At 44.5% G+C, this 12,519-nt stretch overlaps 1 protein-coding gene across 2 annotated transcripts in view; it reads right to left on the bottom strand.

Moving 5' to 3' along the window:
- Window positions 1-1,365: 1,365 nt before the first annotated feature.
- CEP89 (centrosomal protein 89) overlaps window positions 1,366-12,519 on the bottom strand; it is a 127,540-nt gene continuing 116,386 nt past the window's right edge. For both annotated transcript variants that reach the window (XM_089667824.1, XM_089667825.1), the window contains exon 18: window positions 1,366-3,762. In XM_089667824.1, the coding sequence (XP_089523950.1) occupies window positions 3,573-3,762 (190 nt within the window). In that variant the 3' untranslated portion in view covers window positions 1,366-3,572. The remainder of the gene's footprint in view (window positions 3,763-12,519) is intronic.

Genomic DNA, 12,519 nt, shown 5'->3' with positions numbered 1-12,519 from the left:
CCCCAGTCTCTACAATTTATCTAAAGCACCCCCAAACATTTGTGCTTTCTTTAAAATGTAGAAAGGTTTGCCCCACTCTTTGAAATGTTAAAGATAAACCATCATGTGTGGTTTGTGATAAATTTGTGATAAAAAAAAAAAAAAACACTGCGTGAAAAGGCTGTTATGGAGGTAGCCATCCCATGACTTGGGTCGAATGCTACTTCTGGCTTGCGATTTTTTTTTTATTCAATTCGATGAGTTTAGTCACAATGAAATATCATATTGATATGTCTGTCGCCACCATTAGCCTGGTTGTGGAGACCTGATTGAATCACCAATGCAGCCAAATCTATGCCCCTCTTGTGACAATAGAGCCACACATTGATGTACTAGGTGGTATCAAAAAGTTTGAGACTAGTTTTGTAACACGCCAACAGATGGGAGCACAAGTCACAGGGAGCACTGACCTTCATAAGTCAGTGTGCCAAAAGACATCATCCTGTGTACATTGGGAGCTGTGCAACTGGTTCTTTTCTGACAACGTGCATTACCACGTCTGCTATTTCATCATGGACAGCAAGTTAGAACAAAGAGCGAACATAAAATTCTGCGTGAAACTGGGCAAATCTGCCACAGAGACATTTGACATAATTTGGCAAGTTTATGGCGATGCTGCAATGTCGTTCGAGGTGTTTTGAGTGGCACGCACACTTCATGAGCAGAAGAACATCACTGGAAGACGATGAGAGATCAGGAAGGCCAACCAGCTCGAACCCCGAAAATGCACTCTTCCCAAAGGTGAAGATCCAGCTCAAGGGTCACTGTTTTGACAACATTGTGGAGATCCAGTGATATGCCACAAAGAATTTCACATTTGCTCTTTGTTCTAACTTGCTGTCCATGATAAAATAGCAGATGTGGCAAGCACGTGGTCGGAACAGCACCAGCTGCACAGCTCCCGATGTACACAGCACAATGTCTTTTGGCACACTGACCTATGAAGGTCGGTGCTCCCTATGACTGTGCGTGCAGCATTCTGCTGCCATCTGTTGGTGTGTTGCAAAACTAGTATTGAATCCTTTTGATACCTCCTCGTACAAATGACAACTGCCTCCGGTGGTGGGAAGGGGCCTTATCATACAAAGATTTTCTAGCACACTGGAAATGTTGTAGTGACAGCCAATCTCATTCCATTTACCATGCAGAAAACTCCCAATGGTGCTGGTCGGCAAGGGATCACTAAGAATGTCTACTCGCCTATGATAAGAAATTTACCATACTGGTGGATATGTGCAGTTATCTCCATACACTATATTAAAAGAGCTGCCAGAGGAGGAAGAAAACGGAACTTTCTAACACAAGGAACTGCCTCAGTCCTATGACATCAGTATTTGATAAAACTTTATTGTTCCGTAGAACATAGAAGGTCCACCCAGTCCCTCCTTACTTTGAAGCATTTCACCCAAAACCTCTTGTCTACCAGAGTCTGTTTATAAACATTGTAGTACACGAGGAGTTAACTGATCACTATTATGGGTTGTGTCACTCTGTCGGTGTTGCCTGGGTGATCCTTGGACCATGGGCAATGGCTCCCATAATAGAAGAATGGGAGGTGATCGGGGGTGCATCTGTTCCTTGATCCCCCCGTTACTCATGAACTCAGAATCGACAAATTTGACGTCCCTTCCAGGTTCACAGCTGTTATTCTCCGACTATCGTAACTGAGGATGCAGCTAATCAAGCTTGATTAGTTGCAGTGAAGGGCAGGGGAGACATGGGGGGTCTAATAGACCCCTGATGTCTTCATAAAGAGAACCTGTCACTTGCCCTATGCAATCAAATAGAGGGCTTGATGATAGCAATAAAGGTAAATAAAGAAAAGTGTAAGAGGAAATGATAAAAAATTAAATAAAAATAATATACTTTTTTTTTTTTTTAAAGCACCCCCAGCACCTCCGTGCATACCCCAATTCGAATGCGTGGTTTAGGGTGATCATGTATATGTGAACGCACATTGTACCACACATGTGAGGTTATCACCATGAACGTCAGGGTGACAGCAATTATTTTAGAGCCATATCTCATAGTTCTCTCTAAACTGATGACCTGTAAAGGCTTTTAAAATATGAAGAATTTTGGGTAGCACGGGTTTTTTGTGATTTCACAGGTGTGCCCAATTTTAAGGCTTGACATGTTGGGTATCTATTTACTCAACGCAACCCCATCTTTTATATTGTACCAAAAATTGAGTATCATATTGTATTTGTTTGCACTAACAATATGTTTTGTGTATTTTTTCCTGAAAATATGCATTTGATAAATAGCGGGTGCAACATAAAAAATTGAAGCCACTACCAGTTATTCTTCAGGGTCACGGATTTCAGAAAACATACAGTTGTTTGGGGAGGGGGGTGTTAACAGTAATTTCTAGCAAAAAATGTAGATTTGTGTTGATTTTGCAGGTGTGCAAAATATTTAGAAATGGCCCCGTTAGACAAATAGTTAAGCCCTTTTCAGGTAAAACACATCAATTTAGGAGGGTCTGGATGGACCTTCTGTGTTCTTTGTCTAAAGCAGGGATAGGCAACCGTCGGCTCTCTAGCTGTTTTGGAACTACATTTCCCATGAGGCATTGCAACATTACAAAACTGACAGTTACAGCTATGACTTGCAGAGGCATGATGGAACTTGTAGTCCTGCATCAGCTGGAGAGCCGCAGGTTGCCTACCCCTGGTCTAGAGCAATACATTTTTATCCAACACGGATGAAGTGCAGACATTCCTTCTTTTCGTTGCATGTTGGGAGCAGGGGCGTGAAGTCACACAGATGTCAGGCAAGTCGCCCCTGAAATCACACTGACCTGCGGCTTTGAAATCGTGCGACTTGGAGTGAAGTCTCATGATTTCGAAGTCGGATTCAGTGTGAACCAGGGCTAAAGGTCACCCAGTGACACATATGTGCAGTGTACGGATGTTAAAGGTGAACTTAACTTGAATCATGGGTAGCGAGGACCTGCAAGGTTGGCACTAGGAGCTTACTCTAGACAGCGGTTCTCAACCTGTGGGTCACGACCAGGGGTGGACTGAGCATTTGGAAACTCGGGCACTGGCGAGGGCCCGGGATCAGTAGGGGGCCCCATGAGATGCCCTTGGTACCTTTTTCATAGGCTGTTTTGAGTTTGGGCAAGGACACGGGCCCCATGATCCCCTATTGCCCGGGGGCCCCATGAGTTGTCAGTCCACCCCTGGTGGGGAGTACTAGGGAACTCCATTTGGCCGGCACCTGTGCCCACATACATGGGCTAGCTGTGAGTTAAGAAGTCACATAGGAGCCATGACTCCTTCTCGTGTCCATTGGAGTTTTCTAATGAAAACAGTTAGCAAAAGTGCATCACAACTGAACAGCCAATCAAAACCATTCAGCCACTGGCAGCCATTTTAATTAAAAAAAAAAATTGGCTCGCCATCTATGATAACGCCAAGTCCAGATACCAGGAGCAGCATAATCCTGGCCTTGGCACACACTACTTACGGAAATTGAAAAGTAACATGAGATTTATTAATATGGAGATAAGCTGCTCGTCTTCGGCTCTAGCCAGCTGGCTCGTCCTGGTGAGAGAAGGAATTCACTTCGCAGTAACTGAAGCCAATGGCGGAGTTGTGCTGGAAATCTCCAAAGTTGTGCTTGGTCTGCTTTAGGGTGTCGTGTAAGAGCGTCTTCAGTTGTCTGTTCTCATTGGACGTCGACTCCCAGATGACTTCAAGTTCACCTTCCACTTGTCTGGAAGAAGAAAAGACATTCAATTGTTTCACAGAGCGAAAAAAAAAAAGTCTGAAATTACAATTGGCTCCTTCCGCTTCGGGTTATTTTTAGCCTTTTCAAAAGAAGGTTATTCTGGAAAAACATTTTTTTTATCTTCTAAAGGCTGCTACAACGAATGTGTGTATGAAATCTCTCCCGACCACAAAGTGTTGAATACATTTAAATCTAAACTCCGTCTACAAAAACCTTCAATGAAATATATTCCAAGGATATAAATCCACTTTGTTTCAACAAATGCCTTTGCAAACCCAAATATCACCTTGTAAAAGTAGTACGGACATCATCACTGTGCTGTACATAGCCTGTGAAGAGAGCAGAGCTGTGGGAGGGGCCCACAAGACTTCACTGACTACACAAAAAACCCTGAACAGGGTGGAGACAAGACCAAGAACTCTGTCTATATGCGCCCCACGCTGTCCTACATACGTATAATTGAATCTTTCCCCAAAAAAATACAGTGCTGCTGCCTTAGCTGCACACAGCCTGCATGCACACTGTGTGCTGGAAATAGGGCTCTTGGGAGATGTAGTTCTGGAGGCATGCCTAAGTCAATAGAAACTGAGCTGTCTCTGCAAGATTTGGCCTGGTGATGTCACAAGGCGTAACAAGATAAAACAAGGTAAAAGAAAAAAAATCTGGGATGGCTTATGGACCATGAAGGAGGAGCGATCAGGGGACCCAATAAGGTGGAGCCATCCCTGCATTCAGGACTAGAACTGTGTCTGCCTACACTATGTGCATCAATAGAAACACACAGCTCTGTAGCCTAGGATAGAAAGTGGCAAGGCACTCCCCTGCTGCCCCTCCTCCAATCTAACACAATGACTGGAAACTGCACTGTCCAATGTTAACTTTTCCCTGTGAAGACTGAATGTTTGGGAAAGCAGCACCAAAAGAGCAGCAGCCAGCAGTATTTAACGCTAAAGTGTTACTAAACCCAGAACCCTACACTCACTATATCTGGTCTCTCCAGACCCTGCATTCACTATATCCGGTCTCCCCGGACCCTGCATTCACTATATCTGGTCTCTCCGGACCCTGCATTCACTATATCTGCTCTCCCTGGACCCTGCATTCACTATATCTGCTCTCCCTGGACCCTGCATTCACTATATCTGCTCTCCCTGGACCCTGCATTCACTATCTCTGGTCTCCCCGGACCCTGCATTCACTATGTCTGGTCTCCCCGGACCCTGCATTCACTATGTCTGGTCTCCCCGGACCCTGCATTCATAATCTCTGGTCTCCCCGGAACCTGCATTCACTATATCTGGTCTTCCCGGACCCTGCATACACTATATCTGGTCTCTCCGGACCCTGCATTCACTATATCCGGTCTCCCCGGACCCTGCATTCACTATATCTGGTCTCCCCGGACCCTGCATTCTCTATATCTGGTCTCCATGGACCCTGCATTCACTAGATCTGGTCTCCCCGGACCCTGCATTCACTAGATCTGATCTCCCGGACCCTGCATTCGCTATATCTGGTCTCCCCGGACCCTGCATTCACTCTATTTGGTTTCCTCAGACTCTGTATTCACTATATCTGGTCTCCCCAGACCCTGAATTCACTATATCTGGTCTCCCCGGACTCCGCATTCACTATATCTGGTCTCCCCAGACCCTGCATTCACTATATCTGGTCTCCCAAAGTACATGGAAATGCAGCTATTTTAGTAAATATCTTTTCTCATGAGCAGTCTTTTAACTTCTATCAGCGTCCAGCAGAACACTGCTTAAATCTTGTAGGAGGAGTTTTCATTCTCTCCTGATTGTCCTATGCGGCTGCATACCTCCTGACCCTCTGTCTGAACAGCGCTGATTGGCCCTGTGCAGATCACATGCACTCTCCCAAGACTCTCTAGCAATACACACCAAACTAAGCATGTGCAGCTTGCTCCCAGAGCAGATTCATCAGCAGATGAATCAGGGACAGTAGAAAAAGGGGAGGATTAGAGAAGACAAGATCAAACAGCCTTTTTACACAATGCAGAGGATTAACCCCTTAGGTTCCACATAACAAGCATGCTTAGGTGGGGGGAGGGAGCGCTAAGACGCATCTACCTTGTGTGCGTTTGGGCATGGACCATCAGCAATGGGGGCTAGTAGAAGGTCCATGTGGAGGTGGTGTCCAAGTCCATCTGTAGTAGGGGGCTTGTAGTAGCAGGGGCGGACTGACCATTCGAGCACTCGGGCACTGCCCGAGGGCCCGGGGTCAGTAGGGGGCCCCATAAAATGCCCCTGGTACCTTTTTATAGGCCTTTTTGGGTGAGTTTTGAGTGTGGGCAAGGACACAGGGGCCCCATGATCCCCAATTGCCCGGGGGCCCCATGAGTTGTCAGTCCGCCCTGTGTAGTAGTATGACTCCGAGGAGGCAGCCGGCTGTATACAAGCATGCTTTACTGCATATACAGACTGACTTTACTGTTGTGGGTTTAGTAACACTTTTTGACGCACTTCCGGTCTGCCGGCATCTTGGCCTACGTCACTTCCGGTATTTGGAACGCACGCCGACTTTTGCGGTTCAAGCGGCCATCTTAGTAGTGGAAAGCTGGTCATCCTCTGCAGTGATTCTTAAAGCGTGAGATCCCTATATTTACAATTTGGAAACTTGTTCTCTTGAAGCCTTTGAGGCTATTAAACAAGGCCTGTTATTTTACTGAAACATGTGAGTGTCCTTATTCTATGGATTTATATGGTATTGAGTGGCAGTATTACACTATGTAGCCTTTCTTTCCTTGCACATTATTGAGGATTCCATGGAGAAGTAGAGTGGAGTCGATTGCTGTATCTAAGCAGCGTGAAGAAGGAGATTTGAGTTCCTCTTGAGGGGCTATAGGATCCCTTATATCCTATGAGGCTTATTACTCTCCTCCATCTGGTGAGTGCGGTCAATATTATTTGTCACGTGGTGATTAGGTGGAAGCACATTTTGGAACATTGTCTTGAAAATCCTTTTGGGAATTGGGAATAAGGACTTATGTTTGAAATATTATATATATATATATATATATATATATATTTTTTTTTTTTTTTTTTGCACGGACATTTATTTATTTGTGATTATTTTTTATTTATTTAATTTTTGCGCAGTTTTTTGTGTTATTCATTAGTAACACTTTAACTGCAACTTCTGGGGTAAGAATTTTAACAAATTGTTTTTTGAGGAATGTTTATTTTCATGCTCAATGTATTAAGCTCAAAAAATGCTGAGGGTTTAAATATTACATTAACACCTGCATTGCTCAAGTTTGTAGTGTGAACTAGCCCCAGTGGCAGATATTACCAGCCTGCCAATATTTAAATTCTACAGATATGAAAGGAAATGAAAAGCAATGGGGGTCATGAAGCTTTAACTGTAAGAAGAATAATAAGGAGGATGATTCTATTTCATAGCTGCAGGTAACCCAGTCTATGAGCATCTCATCTGGCTTGCAAATGAGCCGTACCCAACCTGACAACTTGTGATTGGCTGCTGGTGCTGGAGACACCGCCGAGTTTGCCTCTGCCTGCATCCTTGGTGACGGATTGCTGTTATCTCTGTCCACAACACTTTATTCCTCCGGTCCTCTGCAAGCTCTCACAGATAATAGCCATAATGTTCCTCATCTAGTTCTAGAAAGACGGGAGGAAAGTACACGGCTCGTTGCTAATAGAGAGCAATAATGTTCTCGAGGCCTTCCATATAATTGGCTAGCAAATGGCTATAAAAAAAAAAAAAAGTCCAATTATGCCTTTACAACAACAAGCACATACGTGCTCATCGCTCTCTCCGTATCCTTATCACCCACACATGATTTATAGAATGATATATATGATAAGCTGTACACCAGCCTCCTGTAATTCCTGGCCAACTGATTGTGGATAGGCGACCATCACACCTAGTATATGCCCAAAAGTATGTGAACCCCCCCCAATAAATATAAAAAAAAAAAATGTTGGATGAATACCAAAAGCTTTTATGCAGGCTTCACAAATGTTCTCTAATATTATGATTTCCTATGATTGTACGCTCCATTTAAAATTAACTATATTTTTTGATTGAGGTATTTCAGAAAAATATACCACATTTTGGCCGCTAGATGGAGCTGGTGATCATAGTACTTCCCATCCCCCTGAGAATGGATACATGGACGAAATGCGTAGGGGAGGGGCTTTGGTGATGACATCATGACGCATGCGTGCTTGTTTGAGCGAATTTATGCTGTTGCTTTATACATGTCTGTTAATACATTTGAGCAAAATACAGGGCTTGTTTTTAAAGGTAATGCACTCTGCCGTCCCCGTCTCACAACCCCTTCTCTTCTCCTCCTTCGATATCCTTTCCACTGGCTCCCTCCCCCCTTTTTTTTTCTCTCTACCTTCTCTTTCTCAGTTTAGGTTTACACTCTTGGTTGTACGGAATTCTCTCATATTGTTTCATACTTCTCGCCTGGGGATACCCCCTCATACCATGTTATGCTATACCTCCGTATTATGAGTTATTGATCCTGCCCTCTTGCGGTTGTACTGCATCATTTTCATACATCCACTTGGATCATAGCCACATCTGTGATGTTTTTCTGTTTACTTACCTGTACATGTTCTTTATACTTCTCATGATCTGTCTGTTAAATCTATGCAAAGTAATAAAGACAAATTTACCTTTACAGGTAATGCACTATTGGTTCCTCCATGCCTCTTTTTCTGTGGCTTAATGAGGTCCTGCTGGGGCCATGAGTGACGCAAACTAGCTACTAATTCGTGCAAGTGGTGAGAGATCTGAAGAGCTGGTGGTCCATGCTGCAGTGTGATCTGGTGTTTATTGGGGTTATTTCACCCTCAAACGCTATTGGCCTCCTATAGTTTGGGGTCTTTACCTCCGGTAAGCAGACTGAAGTTCATGTTTGGTGGAGGAGCACGTGGATCAGTTTGAAGACTTGTGGTGCATTCATTCATTTGTTATTATTATACAGGATTTATATATCTCCAACAGTTTGCTCAGCGCTTTACAATATAACGGGAGACAATACAGGTCTCACCAATTAATCAGCACATTATGCTGGCTTGTAAGAAGGTATTTAACCTGAACTCTGGAATCGCACAGTGCCTCTGCGGTTTACCGGTGTGCTTTTATATACTGGATCTGTTACTCCCTGAACTTGCAACCCATTCTGGCCCTGGTCTTGGCCTGTCTTGTGCTATGTTACTTTGTACTCCCATATGACCCTGCTTTACCCAATCCCCCTTCTCCATATATACAGTACATAGTTAAGTAGTTAGTTTTCTACTTTTCATGCATGTTTACTGTTATGTATGACTGATGCGGTTGGGCAGGTGCAGACCCACATAGCCGCATTTTTTTTTTATTTTGACAGCTAGCAGGGGGAGAAGATCTCCTGCTAGCTGTCAAAGCAGGGGAGCGGGGAGCGGTCCTTTCATAACATGTTACATCCTGAATATGGGTGTAACATGTTATGAAAGGTAAACTTATCCTTTAAGGTCTTAAGCAAGCATGTGGTAACCAGATAAGTAGAATTTTTAGGAGACAGACATTTTCCCATTGGTGTCAGCAAAACTTTCAGTGGCAGGGACCTTTCACACTGCTCAGCTCCAGAAGAAGTACATGGGGGGGAGATGAGGGGACAAGTGTCAGCTAATATATTGGACAGCATACAACGGATGGTCCACAGGCAGGAAATCAAAAGTGGACATAGAGGAAACTGGGACGTTCAGGGAGGAACACTGCAGTATGGGCTTCAAAGATGCGTATGGCCGCAACGCTAAGGAGTAAGGTAAGTTATGTAGAATGCAGTATTGAAATACGATTGTTTGCCTGGAGTCGGGCTTTAAAGCGAAAGTTTAGGTACAGCAATTTTTACAGAGTTACATTGGTCTAGCTTGGACCAATGTAAATATGTACATACAGGGGCGGACTGACAACTCATGGGGCCCCCGGGCAATAGGGGATCATGGGGCCCCTGTGTCCTTGCTCAAACTCAAAAAAGCCTATGAAAAAGTTACCAGGGGCATCTCATGGGGCCCCCTACTGACCCCGGGCCCTCAGGCAGTGCCGAGTTTCCAAATGGTCAGTCCGTCCCTGTGTACGTACCATACCCGTGAGATCCCCCTGGAAGCTGGAAATCCACTACTACAGTGATAGCCCCTAGTTTCTGGCTCAGGGGCCGAGCAGTTTACTGAACACAGGAGGCCGCCAGCTCAAGCATAGGCATCGTTCTGAGAACACTTTGCATTTTCTTAGTTAATGCAAAGTCTTCTCTGATTGGATCCCTATCCCCCTCAAACAGCTAGTGAAGGCTTTGCAATAATTGAGATTGATGGGAAGGGCAGCTGCTCAGCATGCAGCCTGGAAGCTAGTGGAGATTACTGTAGTAGCGGTGAAGTAGGGGTGACTATTACAGTGATTTCCACCTTCCACAGGGGGATCCCACAGGAATGACACACACATACTTACATTGGTCCAAGCTGGACTAATGTAACTATGTTAAACTTCCACATCTTAATGTAGCACTCTTCTAGTGCAGAATAGACCGCTATGTAAATTTAGTTTGGCTCCTCTGTGACCAGAGGAGCAGGGGTAGATTATTTAGGTCTGCTCAGTGTTTCACAGACTGCTGCTCTGTTATTTTCCCTTGTCTTCTAGAGCAGCCTTTCTCAACCAGGGTGCCCAGGCACCCTAGGGTGCCTTGAGGTTTCTTCAGGGGTGCCTTGCCAAAATCTCTAAAAATTGCCCTAAACTTGTATACAAGCCAGCGGATCGAACAAGCCTGTCTTTTAGTTACACAAAGCCACAGGTTTTCATTGTGCACCATTACGACCTTCTAGCCGCCGACATCCTGTCAACCAATGACTTCATCAATTGATAAGGAGGATGTCAGTTGCCTGCAGAGAATCCTAGTTTGACCCTCCCCTTCCCCTCTCCACCAGTGCTGGGGTCACATTAGCTCAGTGAGGGAGAAAAACAGGGAGAAGAGAAACACTGGAATACTAGTCAGTACCAGCGTGCAAAAGTGTGTTTGCTTTGGAAGAATAAATCACCTCTAATGTTGGGTATCCTATATGTGTGGATGTTGCTGCGTTATATAAAGCTATTAAAATAGTTTTTCATATTTTAGAATGGGGTGCCCTTTTAAAATTATGGAAAATCTTGCGGCACCCCATTTTAGAATGGGGTGCCTCAAGACAGTCCATAATTTTAAAAGGTGCCTCGGGACTGTCTATAAATTTAAAGGGTGCCTTGACTGAAAAAAGGTTGAGAAACACTGTTCTAGAGGATTTTAAAACCAGAGTGACAGGAAAGACAGAGTGGGCAGCCTGAATATTTATGGGACTTCAGACAATCCCTGAGGATGTGTGCCCAGTAGGTGGTGAGAGGGCCTATAAATAGTCTGAAGCTTGAGCAGCAGGGTACAGTATTCTTGGGTCCAGTCTTGCTGGAGGAGACCCCAATATGAAATTCTAGAGGAAGTCTTCAGGAAAATGCAAATAGACCCCCCAGCTAAGCATAGCTGGAACCTTGGTAAGTCTGAGTCCGGGGATCAATTCGGGTCTGGAGAAGCTCACTGGATAGAGCTTAGAGGAAGTACTAGTCATAGACGGCCTGTGGGACATTCTCTTTTTTTTCTTTTAAGTGCAGCCAGTTAAGTTAAGGAGTCCTCAAGTTGTTCAGTTCTACAGTTTTGGGATATCCATGCTCCCACCCCCTATCAAAGTTCTTAATTCCTAATAAAACCCCCAAAAACCCCAGACTGTTCTTTGGAGCCACTGGAAGAAATCCAAAAATGCTGTGTGCCTGGCTGTGTGTGCTTTAAAGGGGGGAAAAGGGCTAAAGCCTTCTCAGGGGGCGCGCTACATAAGCGTAAAGCAGAACTACACTGCCCCTGAGCACCACAAATCAAAAATGCTAATTAATTCATTTTTAATATTCAAAGCAAACTCCCCCATCCATCCATGTCTCCATGCTTTATTTTGACGAGAAATCACTTTGAAAAACAGCCCCCTAGCATTTCTGGCTGTGGCCATTTTCAGTACGGGCAGATGATTCGTGTAGCATTTACTTCCTGGAATCCATCTGCCCTTAGTTCAGGCATACAAGCAGGCGAGTGTGCTTAGCTGAGAAAACCCCTCCTCCCTTCCTGAAGACTCCTGGGATGTATCACTTGTCTAGGCCTGGAAACCAGGAAGAAACTGAAGAAATGTAAACAAAAAGTAACAAACAAGTAAATATGATATATTTTCCTATTTACTAATCCTTGCAGAAAAAAGGATTACAAATAGTCCATGTTAATTAAGAGGGTGACGTTCTGTTTTGAGCTTATTATGGAGGGTAAACTTTTGTTCCTGAGTTCCCAGCTCCACCCACCTGTTTCAGGAATTACCAATGGGCTCTTTGTTAGTTACTTTGTTTATTGGGGAGGCATTGGGCAGAAGAAACCAGTGTAGCGCGTAAAAGCACATTCAGAACCCCCCCAGAGGAGATCTCACGATTACACCCCCCAGTGGATGATTCACCACACCACAGCCCACCTGTAACAGAAACATCAGTTTTGGGTGGAACGACCCTGTAAACACAGACGAGCACACACGACTAATGGTCGAAAAAAGCACGAATTTCGCCAGCGGCAGAGTTGAGGGCTGTAAGGCTTGCCGCCGTGCAACTTTCACCAGACGCACCTATCCGCTGATGTCTGATGACAAGAAAGCCTGTCCTTAA

The sequence above is a fragment of the Staurois parvus genome, unplaced genomic scaffold (assembly GCF_062004578.1).
Source record: "Staurois parvus isolate SC_StPar_1 unplaced genomic scaffold, SC_StPar_1.0 ptg003601l, whole genome shotgun sequence".
NCBI classification, from domain to species: domain Eukaryota; kingdom Metazoa; phylum Chordata; class Amphibia; order Anura; family Ranidae; genus Staurois; species Staurois parvus.
Note: the sequence above shows the minus strand (reverse complement) of the source record. Positions and strands in the feature narration are given on the sequence as shown.